Source organism: Prionailurus bengalensis, chromosome E1 (genome assembly GCF_016509475.1).
Source record: "Prionailurus bengalensis isolate Pbe53 chromosome E1, Fcat_Pben_1.1_paternal_pri, whole genome shotgun sequence".
NCBI lineage: Eukaryota > Metazoa > Chordata > Mammalia > Carnivora > Felidae > Prionailurus > Prionailurus bengalensis.
In genome coordinates, this window is record NC_057347.1 from 38618299 (window position 1) to 38635311 (window position 17013).

At 46.3% G+C, this 17013-nt stretch overlaps 1 protein-coding gene across 1 annotated transcript; it reads right to left on the reverse strand.

The window, feature by feature from the left end:
- Positions 1-4158: 4158 nt before the first annotated feature.
- Positions 4159-16963, reverse strand: GSDMB (gasdermin B). The gene is given in 9 exon segments (XM_043582635.1): positions 4159-4990; positions 5377-5449; positions 5451-5571; positions 8465-8566; positions 8871-9073; positions 9075-9117; positions 10749-10779; positions 10782-10919; positions 13750-16963. Coding segments are annotated over 9 exon segments (1599 nt in total). The 5' UTR covers positions 13985-16963; the 3' UTR covers positions 4159-4337.
- Positions 16964-17013: the final 50 nt, after the last annotated feature.

Sequence of the window (17013 nt, forward strand, 5' to 3'; positions counted from 1 at the left end):
TCTCTCTCTGCTCCTCCCCAACTCATGTTCTCCCCTCTCGCTCTCAAAAATAAATATACATTTTAAAAAACAAAAAAAATTATTACTGACAACTGGTAATTCTGAGGTTGAGCCAGCCTTATAAAATTTGGGTATGTCTCCCAAACTTCTTCCAACTCAAAGGCACTTCTGAAAAAAACAATTGTTTACTGAGCCCTAGCAAAGATTTAAAGATTTAAAGTTAGATTTAAACTCTGTTTTGGGGCGCCTGGGTGGCGCAGTCGGTTAAGCGTCCGACTTCAGCCAGGTCACGATCTCGCGGTCCATGAGTTCGAGCCCCGCGTCAGGCTCTGGGCTGATGGCTCAGAGCCTGGAGCCTGTTTCCGATTCTGTGTCTCCCTCTCTCTCTCTGCCCCTCCCCCATTCATGCTGTCTCTCTCTGTCCCAAAAATAAATAAACGTTGAAAAAAAATTTAACAAAAAAAATAAACTGTTTTCCAGAAACTTTTACATTAGTGAAACAGTGTACTAATAATTTCAGTATAATATGATGAATGCCATAATAGAAATACATTCAATCTGTATGGGTCATACAGAACTATCCAAATTCTTTAGGTAAGTAGGATGACTACTAAGGAAGGAATATTTGAACTGTAGTGTAAAGGGTAGATAAGGTGCAGAAAGGTAATCTACACAGAAGGAGAGTGAAACCTGTATTTTAAAATGTTTTCTTTATTTTGAAAGAGAAAAAAAGGGGGCAGAGGGGCAGAGGCAGAAAGAGAATCCCAAGCAGGCTCCACACTCTGTGCAGAGCCTGATTTGGGGCTTGATCTCATGAGGGTGAGATCAAGACCTGAGCTGAAATCAAGAGTTGGATGCTTAACTGACTGAGCCACCCACGCGCCCCAGGAAACCTGTATTTTAAAAAACTTATCATCATAGGGGCGCTTGGCTGGCTCAGTCAGAAGAACATGTGACTCTTGATCTAGGGGTCATGAGTTTAAGCCCCACATTGGGCATAGAAATTACTCAAATAAAAACTTTTTTAAAAATCTTTAAATTTTTTTTTTAATGTTTTATTTATTTTTGAGACAGAGAGAGACAGAACATGAATGGGGGAGGGGCAGAGAGAGAGGGAGACACAGAATCTGAAACAGGCTCCAGGCTCTGAGCTGTCAGCACAGAGCCCGACACGGGGCTCGAACTCACAGACCATGAGATCATGACCTGAGCTGAAGTTGGATGCTTAACTGACCGAGCCACCCAGGCACCCCTAAAAAATCTTTAAAAAATTAAAAAATAGCATGTGATTGTACAAGTAGATGGCACATTTAAATAAAAGGCCAATAGTTTAGTGTGGCTGGAATCAGAATTTAAGGAAGAGGAAAGGGGAAAATGTTGGAGGTAAGAGGGGACCACCCTGTCACCTTTAAACACTTTAATAGGTACCTTTAATTTTTTTATAATATTCTTCCTACTTTGTATTTCTTGTTCAATATTCATCCGTAGTACTGGGAAGTCAATAAATACTATCTAAAGTTAATAAATCAAGAACAAATATAAGAATATCATTTTTAGTTGTAATAGTAACAAACAAAAACTAAAACAGTGGCTGTCTCAAGAAAGTGGGACTAGGGGCGCCTGGGTGGCGCAGTCGGTTAAGCGTCCGACTTCAGCCAGGTCACGAACTCGCGGTCCGTGAGTTCGAGCCCCGCGTCAGGCTCTGGGCTGATGGCTCAGAGTCTGGAGCCTGTTTCCGATTCTGTGTCTCCCTCTCTCTCTGCCCCTCCCCCGTTCATGCTCTGTCTCTCTCTGTCCCAAAAATAAATAAACGTTGAAAAAAAATTTAAAAAAAAAAAAGAAAGTGGGACTAGGTTTATAAGGTAAAAGAATTTGAGAAGAAATTTTTATTTAACTTTTTTGTATTCTTCTGTTTGTTCAAGTATGTTCATGTGTACATATTATGTTTTTAAAATAAAAATTTTTATTGTAGTTAAAAAAAATACTTAAAGTGGAGTTAAAAAAAAAAAACAAAAACTTAAAGTGCCCAGATCTTAAATGTATAGCTTAATAATGTCTACACAGGTAAACATCCACATAAACACTATCCCAATCAAGATATAAAATATTTCCAATGCCTCAGAAGATTCCTTCATGCCTTCCTATCCAATACTGCTCCCACTATTTGGACTTCTACCACCATCATCCAGTTTTCACTTCATTTACATGGAATTATACACTATGTACTTAAAAAAAAAAAAACTTTTTAAATTTTTTTTAAATGTTTATTTATTTTTGAGATAGAGAGAGGCAGAGCATGAACAGGGGAGGGTCAGAGAGAGGGAGACACAGAATCTGAAACAGGCTCCAGGCTCTGAGCTGTCAGCACAGAGCCCGATGTGGGGCTCAAACTCATGGACCGCGAAATCATGACCTGAGCCGAAGTTGGCCACTTAACTGACTGAGCCACCCAGGCGCCCCAACTTTTTTTTATTGATGTATAATACAGTGAAATATACTGATCTTAAATGTTAGCTCAATGAATCTTTATATATTTCCAGCACCCCAGGAGATTCCCTCATGCCTCTTTCCAGTTAAGACTATTCCCACTAAGATAACCACTATTTTGAGTTCAACAACCATTGATTAAGCATTCCCTGCTCTTGAGCCTCATATAAATGGAATCATACAGTATTGTGGTGGCCATGGAGGATGCCACTCAGATTTTTCTTTAGGAGAACCTGCTTCAAGAAGCAGAGTTGACTAACAACCTCTAGCTGCTGCCCTGTAGATCTACCTCCTGACATCAAGCTCCCCTGGGCTGCTTCCAGCCAAAGGCTGAGTATGGTAGGGATACTAGAGCCTGGCCATTTCTGCCTGATGGGGGCTCCTCCAGTAGACAACCTTTGCTGAAGTCAACTTGACTGAGACTCTCAAAACTGCCCTGCATTCTGAGACTCTTCTTACTCGATTCTTCCCTCCTCCTCTCCCTTCACAGGTTTTAAACCTGCACTGAAGACTTGTCATTCCTTTCCCTTTATTCTTCACAGGCTCTTCCCTTAAAAAGACTTTGGCATGTCTAATTCTAGTTTGGCACCTGCTTCTCAGAGGACCCAAATATAAATATGTTCTTTTGTGTCTGACTTCATTTGCTCAGCATTGTCTGTGAAAGTCATGCATACTGTTATGTATAGCAGTAATTTGTTCTCTCTTATTGCATAAGTATGGCACAGTATACATATCCATCCTAAAGTTATTGGACATTTGAGTAGTTTTCAGCTTGGGGCTCTTATGCTAATGTTTTTGTAAATGTATGTCTTTTGGTGAAGACATGCACTCATTTCTCTTGGGTACGTGCCTAGAAAGTGGAGTCACCAGCTCATAGGCTTGTGTTTAGTAGATATGTCAGTTTTCTAAAGTGGTTGACCAATCTACACTCCCAACAGCATCTACAAGAATTCTTGTTGCATATGATATTTTTACAAATTTAAAAGAAAAAACAACTGTAGTGCAAAAAATAGAAAACAAATTTGTTATATCATCCTAGTTTCATGTTTAAATTACCATATTTTGAGGTTTATTTATTTATTTTAAGAGAGGGAGCATGCCCATGAGTGGGGTAGGGGCAGAGAGAGAGGGAGAGAGAGAATCCCAAGCAGGCTCCACACTGTCAGTGCAGAGCCCGATGTAGGGCTCGAACCCACAAACCATGAGATCACAACCTGAACCAAAATCAAAGTTGGATACTTAACTGAATGAGCCACCCATAAGCTCCTAAATTACCATTTTAAACACTGTTTCATAGGAAGACTGTTAACATACCCCAAAATGTTAACAGTGGTTATATTAGAGAAAGAAGGGGGGATCGCCTTCAACTTTGAGAAATATTTGAAATGCTTTACAAGCATATATTTCTTTTACTTTTAATTACCTTGTCTTAAAAATATTAAAGAGAAAAGCCTCAAGATGAGAGAAGAGCAGTCTCCTCCTACACTTCCAGCACATCTCAGGCCCACACCTCCCGGCTTAAACTCCTTTAGTAACCTGCTAGTTTCCAAAGATGTGTCAGAATCTCTTATCTGCTGCCTTGTTCTCTTTATCATTGTGGGTTTACATCTTTTCTAGTACTTTATTTAGTGAGATTTCAAGGAGAGAAAATCAATATGATCAATCTGCCACTCTTAGAAAAGTCCATGCATATAATGCAGGCTGCTTTGGGGGCATTATCACGAAGGGAATGGGATCTATCAAAGAAAAGTCAGCTGTTTGTTATAAAGACATCGTTCTAGTGATTGGGGGTGCAGGGGGAGAGGATGGTCTGGGAGGGGAGCATCCAGGTGGTTCAAGAGCTAACATAGTTAGGAAGACACTAAGATAGGCTTCTCACCCAGCTGCAGCAGGACGGAGACAGCAACACAGAGGGCACAGAGAAATCTTGCATCAGGGTCACAGCCCACATCGTGGGGCTGGTCACCCAGTTCTGCTCCAGGACAGACTCCACCTAGAAGGAAACACACCAGACTATAAAAGCTAGGAACAAGGAAACATACCAGAAATGGCAAATATTTCACCACACTTCTTAATCCTGGACCATGGCAGATGTAATAATCCATAATGGCACTTTTTCCTGCAGGGCCTGGAGAGCCTCATTCTTTCTCAACACAGTGACAGGCACTGCTAATCAGTGTTGGCACTGCCATCCTGAGACTAACAGTTTTCCACCCCCCCTCTCTTACCCATAGGCTAGCAACAGAGCCTATAAAGCCTGAGTTGTCCTGGAAACCATGTGTTCCAGGGAATTGCCACAAACCAGCTGAATGGATGTGAACTGACAGAGAACTACGAAGTAGGAAGGACTGTACGCTGGGACTTCTGAGTCCCTTGAGAACACAGGCATTCACTTCTACTATGACCCTAGCCCTCAGTCCAGGGTGTCTTATCTGGTCTTTCAACAGGGACAGGATCCCCTTTTCCAGGGCCTCAGCCACAAGATGCTGCTCCTAAGATATCTCTGGGGGCAAAAAAGAGGGTCAAGAGGGTTGCTGGCAGAGAAGCACAGAGTGGGACAGGGCTTCAGTATTTCATCAGACCTGGGACAAACATCAGAAGGTTCCAGAGAGCCCCTGGCAGTGATAGATAAGAGTTATTCCAAATGGGCTCTTGTGGTGAATCTTTCTTCCCTCTTAGCTTGCAGGAGGTCAGACTTGGCAGGTGGGTAGAGGAGGCATCCCCCAACCCCTGGCCTGGGGAAAATGACTAGTTCCTAAAGTGTGAAAGTCTATCCTTCATGAAATGTAAAAGGCAATGTATGTCACCTTCCTCCCAGGATTTGAACCCCCACAGACCCCTTTGCTCCACATTTCCTCCACACCAGCATACTTCCAAATCCCTCCTCACCAATCAAGGCATCCAGGACATTCAGAATAGATTCTGTATGTGTTTTTACCAAGATCCCAGCAGCATTAAAAAGCATTAAAAAGGCTACTTACAAGAGGATCTGCTGGACCCTCCAGGTCACCAGAGATCAGGGCCTCAGACACCGAGGGCCAGGAGATGGGGGAGATGAGTGCCAGTCCCACTATAGCAGACTGTCTTCAGTATGGTAACTGCCCTTCCTGCTGGTTCCTCCCTCTCTCTGCTCCAATTCTTTCCTGGGTCTCTTACTCTTTGTTCTAGATTCTGTCGCTGCTCCTCCTTGTTGAGGTGCTTAGTGAGGCAGCTTAGCACAGTCAGTCAGATCCTAGAGGCCTCTCAGCATGTCCTGCACCTTCTCCTTCATGTTTCTGAAGTCCTCCAAACTCAAGGGTTTCCCTGTAGAGGCAGCAGTTAAGAACCCGACCTACCCAGCCAACAAGCTCCATTATTACCAAGGCCTCTGTCGACCCCATTCTTCATGAGACCACTTCTCTATTGCTTCCCTTCTAATCTTTTCCAGTTAAAGTAAAGCACCCTTCTTCCCAGACACCCATCATCATTGCCTCCTGCCAACCTCACCTTCACCTTCCCAGCTCAACCCCAGTTGAGTACCAATCCCAAATTCTTTTCCACCTCCAATAAATCAAAACTTAGTCCTTGCCATTCAAAGTGCAGTCTCTGGACCACGCTAGTAGTAGTGAGGATTTAGACAAAGTTAGAGCAGTGGTTCTCAACTTTGTGCGTGAGAATTACCTGGGGAGTGATTAAAAATCCTGATGCCCAGGCCACATCCCCAGATAACTTAAATCAGAATTTCTGGAGGTGGGACTCAGGTATCACTAGTTTTAAAGTTCCCCCAGGTGATGTCTACATATAATCAATGAGAACCACTGTGTTTAAGGAGACAGATGCAACCTCCAGACTAAAGTTGAAGACTGCTTTGGGCACTGCCCTACCCTTCTCTCCCCAACTCCTCCACCATACACATATACTAGGCTCTCCCACCTGAGCTGAAGTCCTTGAAGCCAGGAGGCTCAAGGGTGAGTGTGCAACTACACTGAACACAGCTAGCTCCAATCCTTACTTAAGCAAGATGAACCATCTTCCTCTGAAAAGAAGGGAAGAATAATTTCAGAAAGTCTTCAGGTCACCTCCAGCCCTCTCTGGACATTCTCTTCCCAATGGTGGGAGTTTTCATTCCTGGACTCTGAGCCCTCACTGCCCATGCCAGGGAGACTGTATCCTTATCATTTCATGTAAATGACAAAGCACTATATACGCAAACACCTTCCTACATCCTCAGATACAGACAACCATAGGATTACGCCTAGATAAGTGAAGAAGAAACGGAACCCCAGAGAGGGTACAACAGGTCCTCAGTCACTCAGCAAATGTGGGTCAGAGCAGGGACTGGAATCTACCTCCTGCCTCCTCTGTTATGGCATTTTATTTGTTTGTTTAATTAATTAATTAATTATTTGAGAGAGCACGTGTGAGCAGGGGGAGAGGCAGAGAGGGAGAAAGAGAATCCCAAGCATGCCACACACTCAGCACAGAGCCCAACACAGAGCTCAGTCTCACAAACCATGAAATCATGACCTGAACCAAAATTAAGAGTCAGATGTTTAACCAACTGAGCCACCCAGATGGCCCTGTTATGGCACTTTATTGTTTTTTTAATGCTTATTTTTGAGAGAAAGAGAGCGCAAGCAGGGGAGGGGCAGAGAGAGAGGGAGACACAGAATACGAAGCAGGCTCCAAGCTCTGAGCTCTCAGCACAGAACCCAATGCAGGGCTCAAACCCATGGGCTGTGAGATTGTGACCTGAGCCAAAGTTGGACGCTTAGCTAACTGAGCCACCCAGGTGTAGCACTTTACATGACAGAGATTCACTCTTGAGCTAGCAAGACCTTGCCAGGGTTGAAAAACCCACTTTTACAACTTCTGGGAGTTTCTGGATTTTCTACCACATCTAGACCTCTTTCTATCCCTTCCAAGTCTTCTTAGGCAGTACAACCTTTCTGGGACCCAGAGGAAGACTATGAAATTCCAGAGGAAGCAACGTTCAGAATCACAGGGATCTTCTAGTCATGCTAACATCAGGATAACCATGGCTCCAGAGGCTACAGAGCCAGTGAGTGGCAGAGCCACTAGACCCTGAGACCCTCCTACTCCTAGTTCCAGTGCTCCTTTCACAGCCAGTGCTACCATGTGAGAACTGGACATGCAATGCAATTATGCTTCCCAGGTTTCAGTAAGGGCTGGGACCCCAGGATCCAGCACACCAACCTGCACAAAGCAGGCCAAAGTTGTCAGAGTCTGGAAACCCTAGGCCAGTATGCAATCCAATCTGCTTCTCCAATAGGCAGGATTTTTTCCTGCTCACACCATGGTCCCTACCCCTGGGTGCATCCTATTCCATTCTCAACCCTGATAACCCTGTAATTCTGGGCCATTTGTTACCTTCTTTTAAAAAATACTATCCTTGCCCCTTTTGGAATGATGAACAGAAGGCCTAAAAGCCATTCTCTTTCTGGAAAGGATTTTGTGTTACCCAAGAAACAAATAGCTAGTGCCAGAGAGAGTGAGAAAACCAGTTATCAGAAAGACAAGTTCCTTCTCCAAAAGTTCCTCTTTCATATCTTTCCCCATTCTCATACCCTGCCCCTCACCAAAACAAAAAACAAACAAACAAAAAACAAGCTCAGAAAGAGATAGGACTTAACACCTCTAGCTAGGGAAGGATTAGCGTTATGATGGGGCAAAACCTGGGTGTCTGCACAAGGAGCTTCAGTCCTTCTTCCCAGCCCTGAACCCTCCACCCCTTCCTTGGAATTTCCCCCCACCTTCGAGCTCACCAGGGCCCCTCCAGGCTGACACAGAGTCTAGCTGAACCTACCTGCACTCAGTCTGCCCCCATCAGGCCTTGCTTACTCATTCTCTCCATGTTGGGAAAGATGAGCTGCTTTACTCAATAGCTCAGGACCTGCTTTAGGGGGTTGGTTACTGACCTTTGGTGCTAGGAAAAGGAGTTCACGTTGGTTAATCCCTAGGTGCTTTACATAGTTACCTTGCTTGATCTCCCAAACAATCCCCATTTTCCAGATGAGAGAACTGAGGCTCAAAGAGGATCAGTAGGTAAGCCAGTTTCACAGCTAAACCAGCAGCAGAGCTGAAATAAGAACACACATCTGACCCCCAAACTTATGTTGCTTTCACTGTTGAGTCAATAAATGTTTATTGAGGACCTTTTTATTCCAGGCACTGTGGCTCCTGCCCTCCTGTATCTTGGAAAGGGAGGCAGACAGAGAATAAGCAAAAAATCCCCATGTAATTATGAACCACGAGAAATGCTAAGAAGCAAATAAAAACAGGGCATTACTAGAGAGTGACGGGAAGGACTTAGCAATGCCACAGGCACTTTCTTGGGGCAAGATGAGAAGTCATAAGAAGGCCAGGAAGCAGTTGAGACTGCTCAGGGAGGTCTGGAAGGAGAGCTGAAGAGCCTGACATCTGGGCTGGTATCCCCCTGACTTACCATGGGTGGGCCAAGGCTGGTTCTCTCACAGACCCTGCCTCCCATCCAGCTCCACAACATACACTGCCATTCAGTTTTCAGGGTTTCCTTCCTTGCTGTCTCCAGAGTCTCTGTCACCAGATAGAGGTCTGCTCTCATTTCTCCAGATTGATTGCAACAAAGTAGGTAGTTTTCTCTTCAACTCACTGGAAGGAATAGGGGGGAATAGAGCTCAGGCTCCCAGGAGTGACATTTCTCCCTCTCCATCAGCTAGTTCCTATTTGAGATGAAGGGTCTCTGGGGCTGGAAAACCAAAGAACATGGCACCCCATCGTAGTCACTTTACCCACTGTGGGAGCAAGGAAGTGGGAAGTGGGAAGAGAACTCACTAGCATCTGTGGAAGGCTACAATGTGCCAGCACCATGAGATACTTCACATGGCATTTCATTTCACCCCTCACCACAAACTTATGGTGTAGGCACAATTGCACCCATTTTCATGAGGAAACTAAGGCCTAGAGACAGGTTGTGAATGGTCCAAGGTCACACAGCTAATGAGTGTAGAGTTGAAATTCAAATCCTAGTCGGTAGGAGTCCAAAGCATGAGCCCTTCCCATGGCACTGAGACAGGCATCTTCCCAGATCATCACACCCAGTTCTCGGGAGTTGGGGTTCCAGTTCCTCATACTGGTCCCTGGGACCTGGCCACATTGTCCACAGCCTTGGGCTCCAGAAGGCATCTCTGATTCCATAAGGAAATGTATTTTGTGACTAAAAATAGCCTGATGGAACTTCTGGTATTTGCAAACAACCCTCAGGGAAGACCTACATCCTTGCCTCTGCTGACCTCCCTTTACCTATCTAATACCCTCCCCAACCCCACTCTATATGCACACACCACAGGGCCTCATACTAGAAACAACAGGCATTCTAGAAAAAATTGAGCTCCCTTTGAAAAACTCCAAAGACCCCTCCCCAGCAACACTATGGTAGGGAGGGGTAGTTCAAAGGACCAGTAAAATTTCAGTGGAAGCCTTTCACTTTTTAGCTAAAAAGGAAAAACAAAAGGCATTTCACTCAAGGAGGGCTAGGCCAGGAGAAAGGTTGAGTCCCCTCCACTAAGCTGCTCCACACTCTCCAACAATTTCAGCTAGGGAAGAAAACACCCACACCAACAATAAAATGCCCACTGAGGGAGAAAGCTGGTGATGTCCCTGTAAGTCCCTTGGAAGCACCATGCCCTCAACCATCAGAAACTCTGTGGTAGTTGGTTAGTGCCCCCCTGATGGGGTGGAGTTGTGGCACTTTCTGTGCAGGAAATGTTCTACAGGGGTGCTGTGATTTCATTGTGGTTCACTTTGACTCTCTTAGTGAGCACCTACTGTGTGCTGTGGATAAACACAGAGAGGTTAGTAAAAGCTGTTGCGGTCACAAGCTATTCCCAGTCCACTGAGGAACAGGGGCATGGCTTGCCACAAGGCAGAGCAAAACAGCACAAAACACAGATCTTGGCAACTCATAGGAGAGCAGAAAGTGGCCTCTTGAAACCAGCAGGTTTGGGTCCAAGCCAGAAGAATCAATCACCCTGGAGGGTAGCAGGGAAGCAAGTGAGCTGGGGGTGTTGGAGGGTTTCCTGGAGGCTGATGCATGAAGAATGAGAAGGCTTTCCGAAGGGGGAAGAGGAGGCCACGCTTGAGTAAGGAACGGGCTTGGGCAGTGCCGGGAATTGGGCGTGAGGGACTGCACTGGCCGGGGCACCTCCATCTCAGATGCTCTTGGTGCTCAAAAGGGGCATCTCCCCCTCTCACTCCCCACTGCTGCCCATCTCCAGCCTCACCTGTTCTCAAGGGAATCCAGATACTGCTGGGTATCCAGGTCTCCAATGTCTTGATTCTCTGCTTGTGGGATCTGTGGAAGGTCCCTGCAATTATTATTTCTTTGGATAATTTCACTATCAACATTCCTTTTGAGTCTACCACATCCAGAACTTGGAACTCAGCCTTTTGGCCTGGAAAGGGTAAAGGTCATACTGAGGCTGACCCAAAAGATCTCTCTGCAGAAAATTCTCCCCGGAGCAGCCCCATCCTGGGCTCCCCCTCTACAATCCCCTTCCCTTCTGCAGAGATCCTCCAGCTGTGGCTCCCAGGAAATGCTGTGCTCATCAGGAGTCACCACAAGGGTCACATAATCCCAGGTTTGCACCTATTCTGCCACCTTCTTACCAAATGACCTTAGATAAGTCACTTAACCTCTTTGAATCTGTTTCTTTATTCATGGAAGGAGAAGATTGATAGTACCTACTTCCTGTGCTTGAAGAAATTAAATAAAAAATGCAGTTAGGCACTTAGCAAAATGCCTTGCACACATACTAAATGCTCAATAAATGTGAGCTAGTCCTATTTAACTATCTGAGAGGCTGAAATGAGCCAAGGAAAAGTAAAGCTAAAGAATTAGGAGCTCTTGCCAATTGAGAAATAAAAATTAAGCAGACTTCAGTCTCCGATGTTTGTATGAACCACGCAGGTGTAAAGTGAAGCAATCCTGGACCACCGCCTATCCGTGTGGACTCTGCCCAGACTGATCAGCCACTTTCGTAAGGGCCTTGATTCCGAGTCAGCTGCTGTGCCGGGGTTAGCGGAGCATGTGTGGAGATGCTGCCAGCTGACTGCCTTTCTCTCAGACCTCCCAAATGTGAACCTACAGACGAGGAGGAACTCATACAGCCAGGTTTAGGGGGTCGGGCAGGGCTGGATCTCCAGAGACAAACACATTTTGTAACTGATGGAAACGTGACAGAACCGGAAATGGTGCCTCAAATCAGTCCTGTATGGGTTACACTAACATTCTAGGATCCATTTGTTTTTTGAGCAATGTAAAAGTGTACATGTACTTTATCCAGGACAAAATAAAAATCAAGCCTTAAGCACAAAAACAATGTAATATATGGGGGGGGAGGGGAGGGGCGTGCTAACTTTACAGTAAAGAAACTTGACAAACACCACCTCAGCCAGGTGACCAAGGTCAACATTAACAGTGATAAGTCATGTTGATAGCACATACCCTTGATATGATGCAGTGAGAATAGTACCTTACCTCGATGGTCTTCCTCTCCAAAACCCATTACTTCAGTCTAACCATGAGGAAAAAAAGTCAAGCAAATGCCAATAGACAAGCATCCTATAATATGCCTGACCAGTACTCATCAAAACTGTCAAGATCATCAAAAATAAGGAAAGTCTGAGAAACTGTCAGAGCCAAGAGAAGCCTCAGGAGATACAACAACTAAAGGTAATGTGGTATCCTGAATGAGATCTTGGAACAGAGAAGGATATTAGGTAAGAACCAAGATAATCAGAATAAAGTATATGGACTTTAATTAACAGAAAACAAAACAAAACAAAACAAAAACCTATGCCACCTTAACCACATCATCAGCACCATATAATTAAAAAATAATCAATTTGAGAAGGAAGCAGGCCAAGTTGCTAAAAATCAATTCAAATTACCCATCCACTTCATTCTTAAGGATTTTTTTCAAAGTTTGGTTTCACCTCTGTCCCTGATTTGTTTATGCAAACAGACAGACTTTCCCTTAAAGGAAGTTAACTTGTCAATTTTTTTTCTGTACTTAACACTTTTCCCCCTGTCCCTGGGGAGTAATATCATGGCAAAACACCCTAGTCCTAGTCTAAAGTTTTTTTCTGTTTTCAGTGAACTGGTCATCTGGCAAACTGGTTTTGGCTCTTAGCAATTTACTTTTCAGAGAATTGACTCAGTCTTTGAAAAATGATCATCTGAAATTTTCCTGAAGCCCCTTGCTCACTTAATGAAACCACTTGTGGAAAGGCCCAAGTAATCTGGACGCTGCTCTTGGTCACATAACGGCTATGCCTGGCACATAGCAGGTGCTCTAAAACTATACAGTGGTACTGTTTGCATTCTTTTCTTAATGAGATCCAGATGGGCTGTAGCAAAGATGTCTGAGCTGTAAAAGTCCTTACCCTGAGGTCTGAGACACTGAAATAAGTCTCCAGGTGAGGGTTCAGCAACATTTACCCTGGTGCTTCTGCAACCCAAAAGTCTGAGTTTGGAGGCAGGGGAATGGAATAGACTCCTCTAGAAATCCCTCAAGCCTTTAGGGAGTTCTGCTCACCCATCCAGTCTGATCTCCAAGGGACACGAGGGATAACAGCCGCCAGCAGAATGATGGGGCTGAACTTTGACTGAATGCTCCTTCTGCACAACCACTGTCATAAATGACCTAATTTATATCATTTGAGTCTCGTAACATTCTTGTCAAGTTGACAGCTGAGGAAACAGACTTAGAGAGAGAGAAGGCAACTTGTCCAGAGGCCGCCCAGCCGGTGAGTGGCAGAGCCAGGCTTAGAAACGAGGTGCCCTCAGCTCTTAGGCCTGTGTCCTTTCCTAACCACTAAGCAAACTGCCTCCGTTTATTTATCCATCTAACTGATAAACATACAAACACATCAAAAGACCTTAGCTAACTTAAAAGTGAATTATTTACAAAAAGGAAACATGGGAAAGGAAGACAATTTAGGAATAATTTTCAATAAAAATAAATTTTCACTTACCCTGTTCTTTCTCCCCATGCAGCTCTTCTGTGCATTTTTTTTTTCAAGTTTTCATTTAAATTCCAGTTAACATCTTTTGTGCATTTCTTAAACTGAGGTGTGTGGACATATGCAAACAAATTCTAGTACATACAAGTTCTTTGTTGACTGGCTGACGTGGTTGATGGCAATGGGGAGTTGACAGTGTGGTAGAGCAGGAGTGGGTGAAGTCTCCTGGCTGGCCATCTCTTACCCCCTCGTACTGACCTTGGAGCCCAGAATCCAGCTTATCAAACAGCACTTCACCCTCCTCTCTCTCCACTATGTCCTCTAGGGTGAGGTCTGTCCTGTGGTACTGGCATCTCCGGAAATTTCTCCTCCCACTCACCAAAGAGAAGCAGTGAAATCTGTCAGAGTCAAGGATGCTTCTGACAGCAATCATATCCCCTCCAGCTCCATCTCTTGGACCACAACTCGTGATTTCCTCAAATAGGCTGGACATTGTGCCTGGACCAACTGGAGACAAAGAAGCCAGTTTCAGTTTGGGGAAGGGAGATACTGGTTCAGGTTTTTAAATCTCCCTTTGGCAGCCTGGGGTCAATGAAGATCCAAAGGTTCTAGAACAATCAGGACTTGGAATTATTTGACTTCCCTGTTTCTAGAATGTGAGGTGGTCACTATACACTAAGGAGGGTAACCATCACGAATGCTAGATTCTCCTCTGCCCTTCATAGAACCCTTCTGGAAAAAAGATGAAACAGTGTTTATCCCAAAAGGAAAGTAAGAGTGAGGTCTGTTTTCTCCCACAGCAGAGTTGCCCCTTTGCTCAGAAGGGCCTGTGGGGTAGGGAGGCAGGCCCACCATCTTCCAGCCAGACCCCCACAGTGTTGATGAACAGAGGACCCAGGAAAAGATAAGAGGCATGGCTGCCAGACCTCACATTACCAACCCCCATGATTACTTCTTCCCTTGGCTCTGACTCCTGGGCCTCCCTCCCTTGCTGTGTTCTGCAAGGTAGTGGGATGGGTACTCCTACAAACCATTTCCCAATGAAATAGTGATAACTCTGCCTCAGAAGAAAACGAAAGAGAAAGGATGGAATGCAAGAGTGGCTTGGGGGTAGGTGCCCTGGATAGCCCTCCACCCCCAGGTCCTGTCTCACCAGTTACTGGTCACCATCTGAAAGGTCCCCTTACTCTTGGAAAAATAAAATGAATCCCAAAACTCTACCTGGGGCCTCTCCCCCACCCACCTTCCTCTTCACCCTCTCCTGGTCTACACTTGGCCCCTGTACCCGCCCACCCCCCCAGCTCCCCTGCAGGACCCTCCATAGGCTCATTACCAAATCCAACCTGATACAGCCGGTCCTTCCCTTTTCCTACTGAGCAGCAGCTCTTTGTCCCCACCACACCAGACCCTTCCCGCACTCTTACCTCCAAATCCTTCTCCCTCTCCCCTCCCATCAATCACTCTGCAACTCCTTCCTCTTGAGATGTTTCCCTTTCTTCAGGCTCCTCTGTTTTCCTCCTGGGGCCAGGACTCCCCTCACAAGCCTTCTGGTCTCCACTTCCCTATCCTACATCTGGCTACCTTCCCCTAAGTCCCTTCTGGCTGGCCCAGGCATCTGCTCACCCATGCTCCCTTCTCCTTCCCTGCCCCCATCATGGTGGCCAGCTCTCAGCTCAGTCTCAGCCTGGGAATTCTTCTGGCTGCCTGGAAAGGCAGTGCCCAGGGCCCACAGGCCTATCTTGGGGGCCACTCACCTCAGCTGCTCACGAGAAATGGAGGTTGTGAGAATCCCCTCTGTAAGAGCTCTGCACAGGTCCTGGCCACCGTGTCTCAGGAAGCCCTAAGAAGGGAACTGAAAGAACTGGAAAGCTGGGTAGCGCTAGGTGCCCCATCTTTCAGGCCTTTAGATAAGCCACATTATGGCTGGGCTGGAGGCAGATAAGGCCAGAGATAAGATAGGTAAGACAGGTAGGATAGGTAAGATAGATAAGATAGATAGATAGATAGATAGATAGATAGATAGATAGATAGATAGATAATCTTTACCTGGTATGTATTCTAGGTGGGTTTGGGGCCAGAGAATGGTGCAGGAGGCATACTGGACCATGCAATCCAAGTGCCAGCAGGCAACGGCTATGGTCGTGTCAGGGGTATGAAGAGAGCGATAGAGCTGGAAACAGCTACCATGCTGCCATGCTGCGGTGGGCAAGGCTGAAGACTGAGAGCTACAGCAGCCAACATCTGTGGGGAACAGGCTGGCCAGCAAGGAGGACTCAGCCTTCCTCCCCACACATGCTCCCACATAGCCCTCTCAGGGAGACGCCTCCACCTGTCCTCTCCACCCACCTCCTTCTCCAGAGAGAGGCCTCTGGCCCCCACCCCTCAGTCCTCAGAGATAAACCACCGGAGCGAGCCTGGCCCGTCTCCTGGCCCCCTTATCCCTCAGTTCCAAAACAACATTAAAGAAATTATGGCGGTAGTTAACGACAGTAATGATACTAATGTGGCTATCACGTGTTCAGTATTTACTATACCAGGTGTTGTGCTAATCCTACAACAGCCCTAATGCCTATTATCCTTCTACAACAGAGGAAGAAACTGAAGCTCAGAGAAGTAACTTGGCAAGGCCACAAGTCTAGTAAGTGGCAGAGCAGGATTTGAACGCTGGTTGTTGTTGATGTGCCCCAGCCCCTCACCCTGACTATACTCCTGCAGGTCCATGGAAGCTCCCAGGGCACCCCCACCCCCAGGACTGGGCCCAGGGAGGTGTACTGCTCCTCCCAGCACTGTGTGGGCCTCACTCAGCAGACGTGGGCAAAGACCCTGCACTCTTCCCAACACCCACTCCAAACACACTGTGACGCTGGCCCAGAGCCAGAGAGAAGCCCAGCCTGCCTGAGGCAGCTCCTCCCATCTACCTGGGACTTTGCACCTGTCCTAGGAATAGCACGTAACACTGCCACAGCTCACACTGAGCGGTCCAGAACCTCAAAGATCAGAGTTCCTCCACTAAAGGACTCCTCCCCTTTCCTGGCCCCAGGAGCCTAAATAAGTCCTGGGGGGCTACCTCTTCCTCTCCCACTCATGCTCACGGCAGAAGGGAGGAAGCATGAAGATTCCTCCAAAGACAGAGAGGCCAGGAGGAAATGCAGCCCTCCCAGGGAAAGAGCACTACGGGGAGAGAAGTGAGAGCTGGGAAAGGCATTCTGAGGAAAGGGCTGGGCACCCCTCGGGACTCCGCCTTCATTTATGAAGTCATTGCCCAACTGACCCCCTTCCAGGCCACGCACAAGCCATCACTCAGCCAGCCCACGGAGACCAGAGGTAGAAGTTCTGACAGATGAACCTCCAGGCCAGGTCACAGAGCAGGATTCTGCTGCTGCCTCTGCCAGTTCCCATCAGCCCCTCAGGCTCTCTCCCGCTCTCTCCCCTGGGAGCAGCAGGAAGACCAGCAGCCCCAGAGCCCCTCACACTGCCCTCAGCAGGAACTGCTGCCCAAACCCCTGCCCCCTCCCCCAGGGC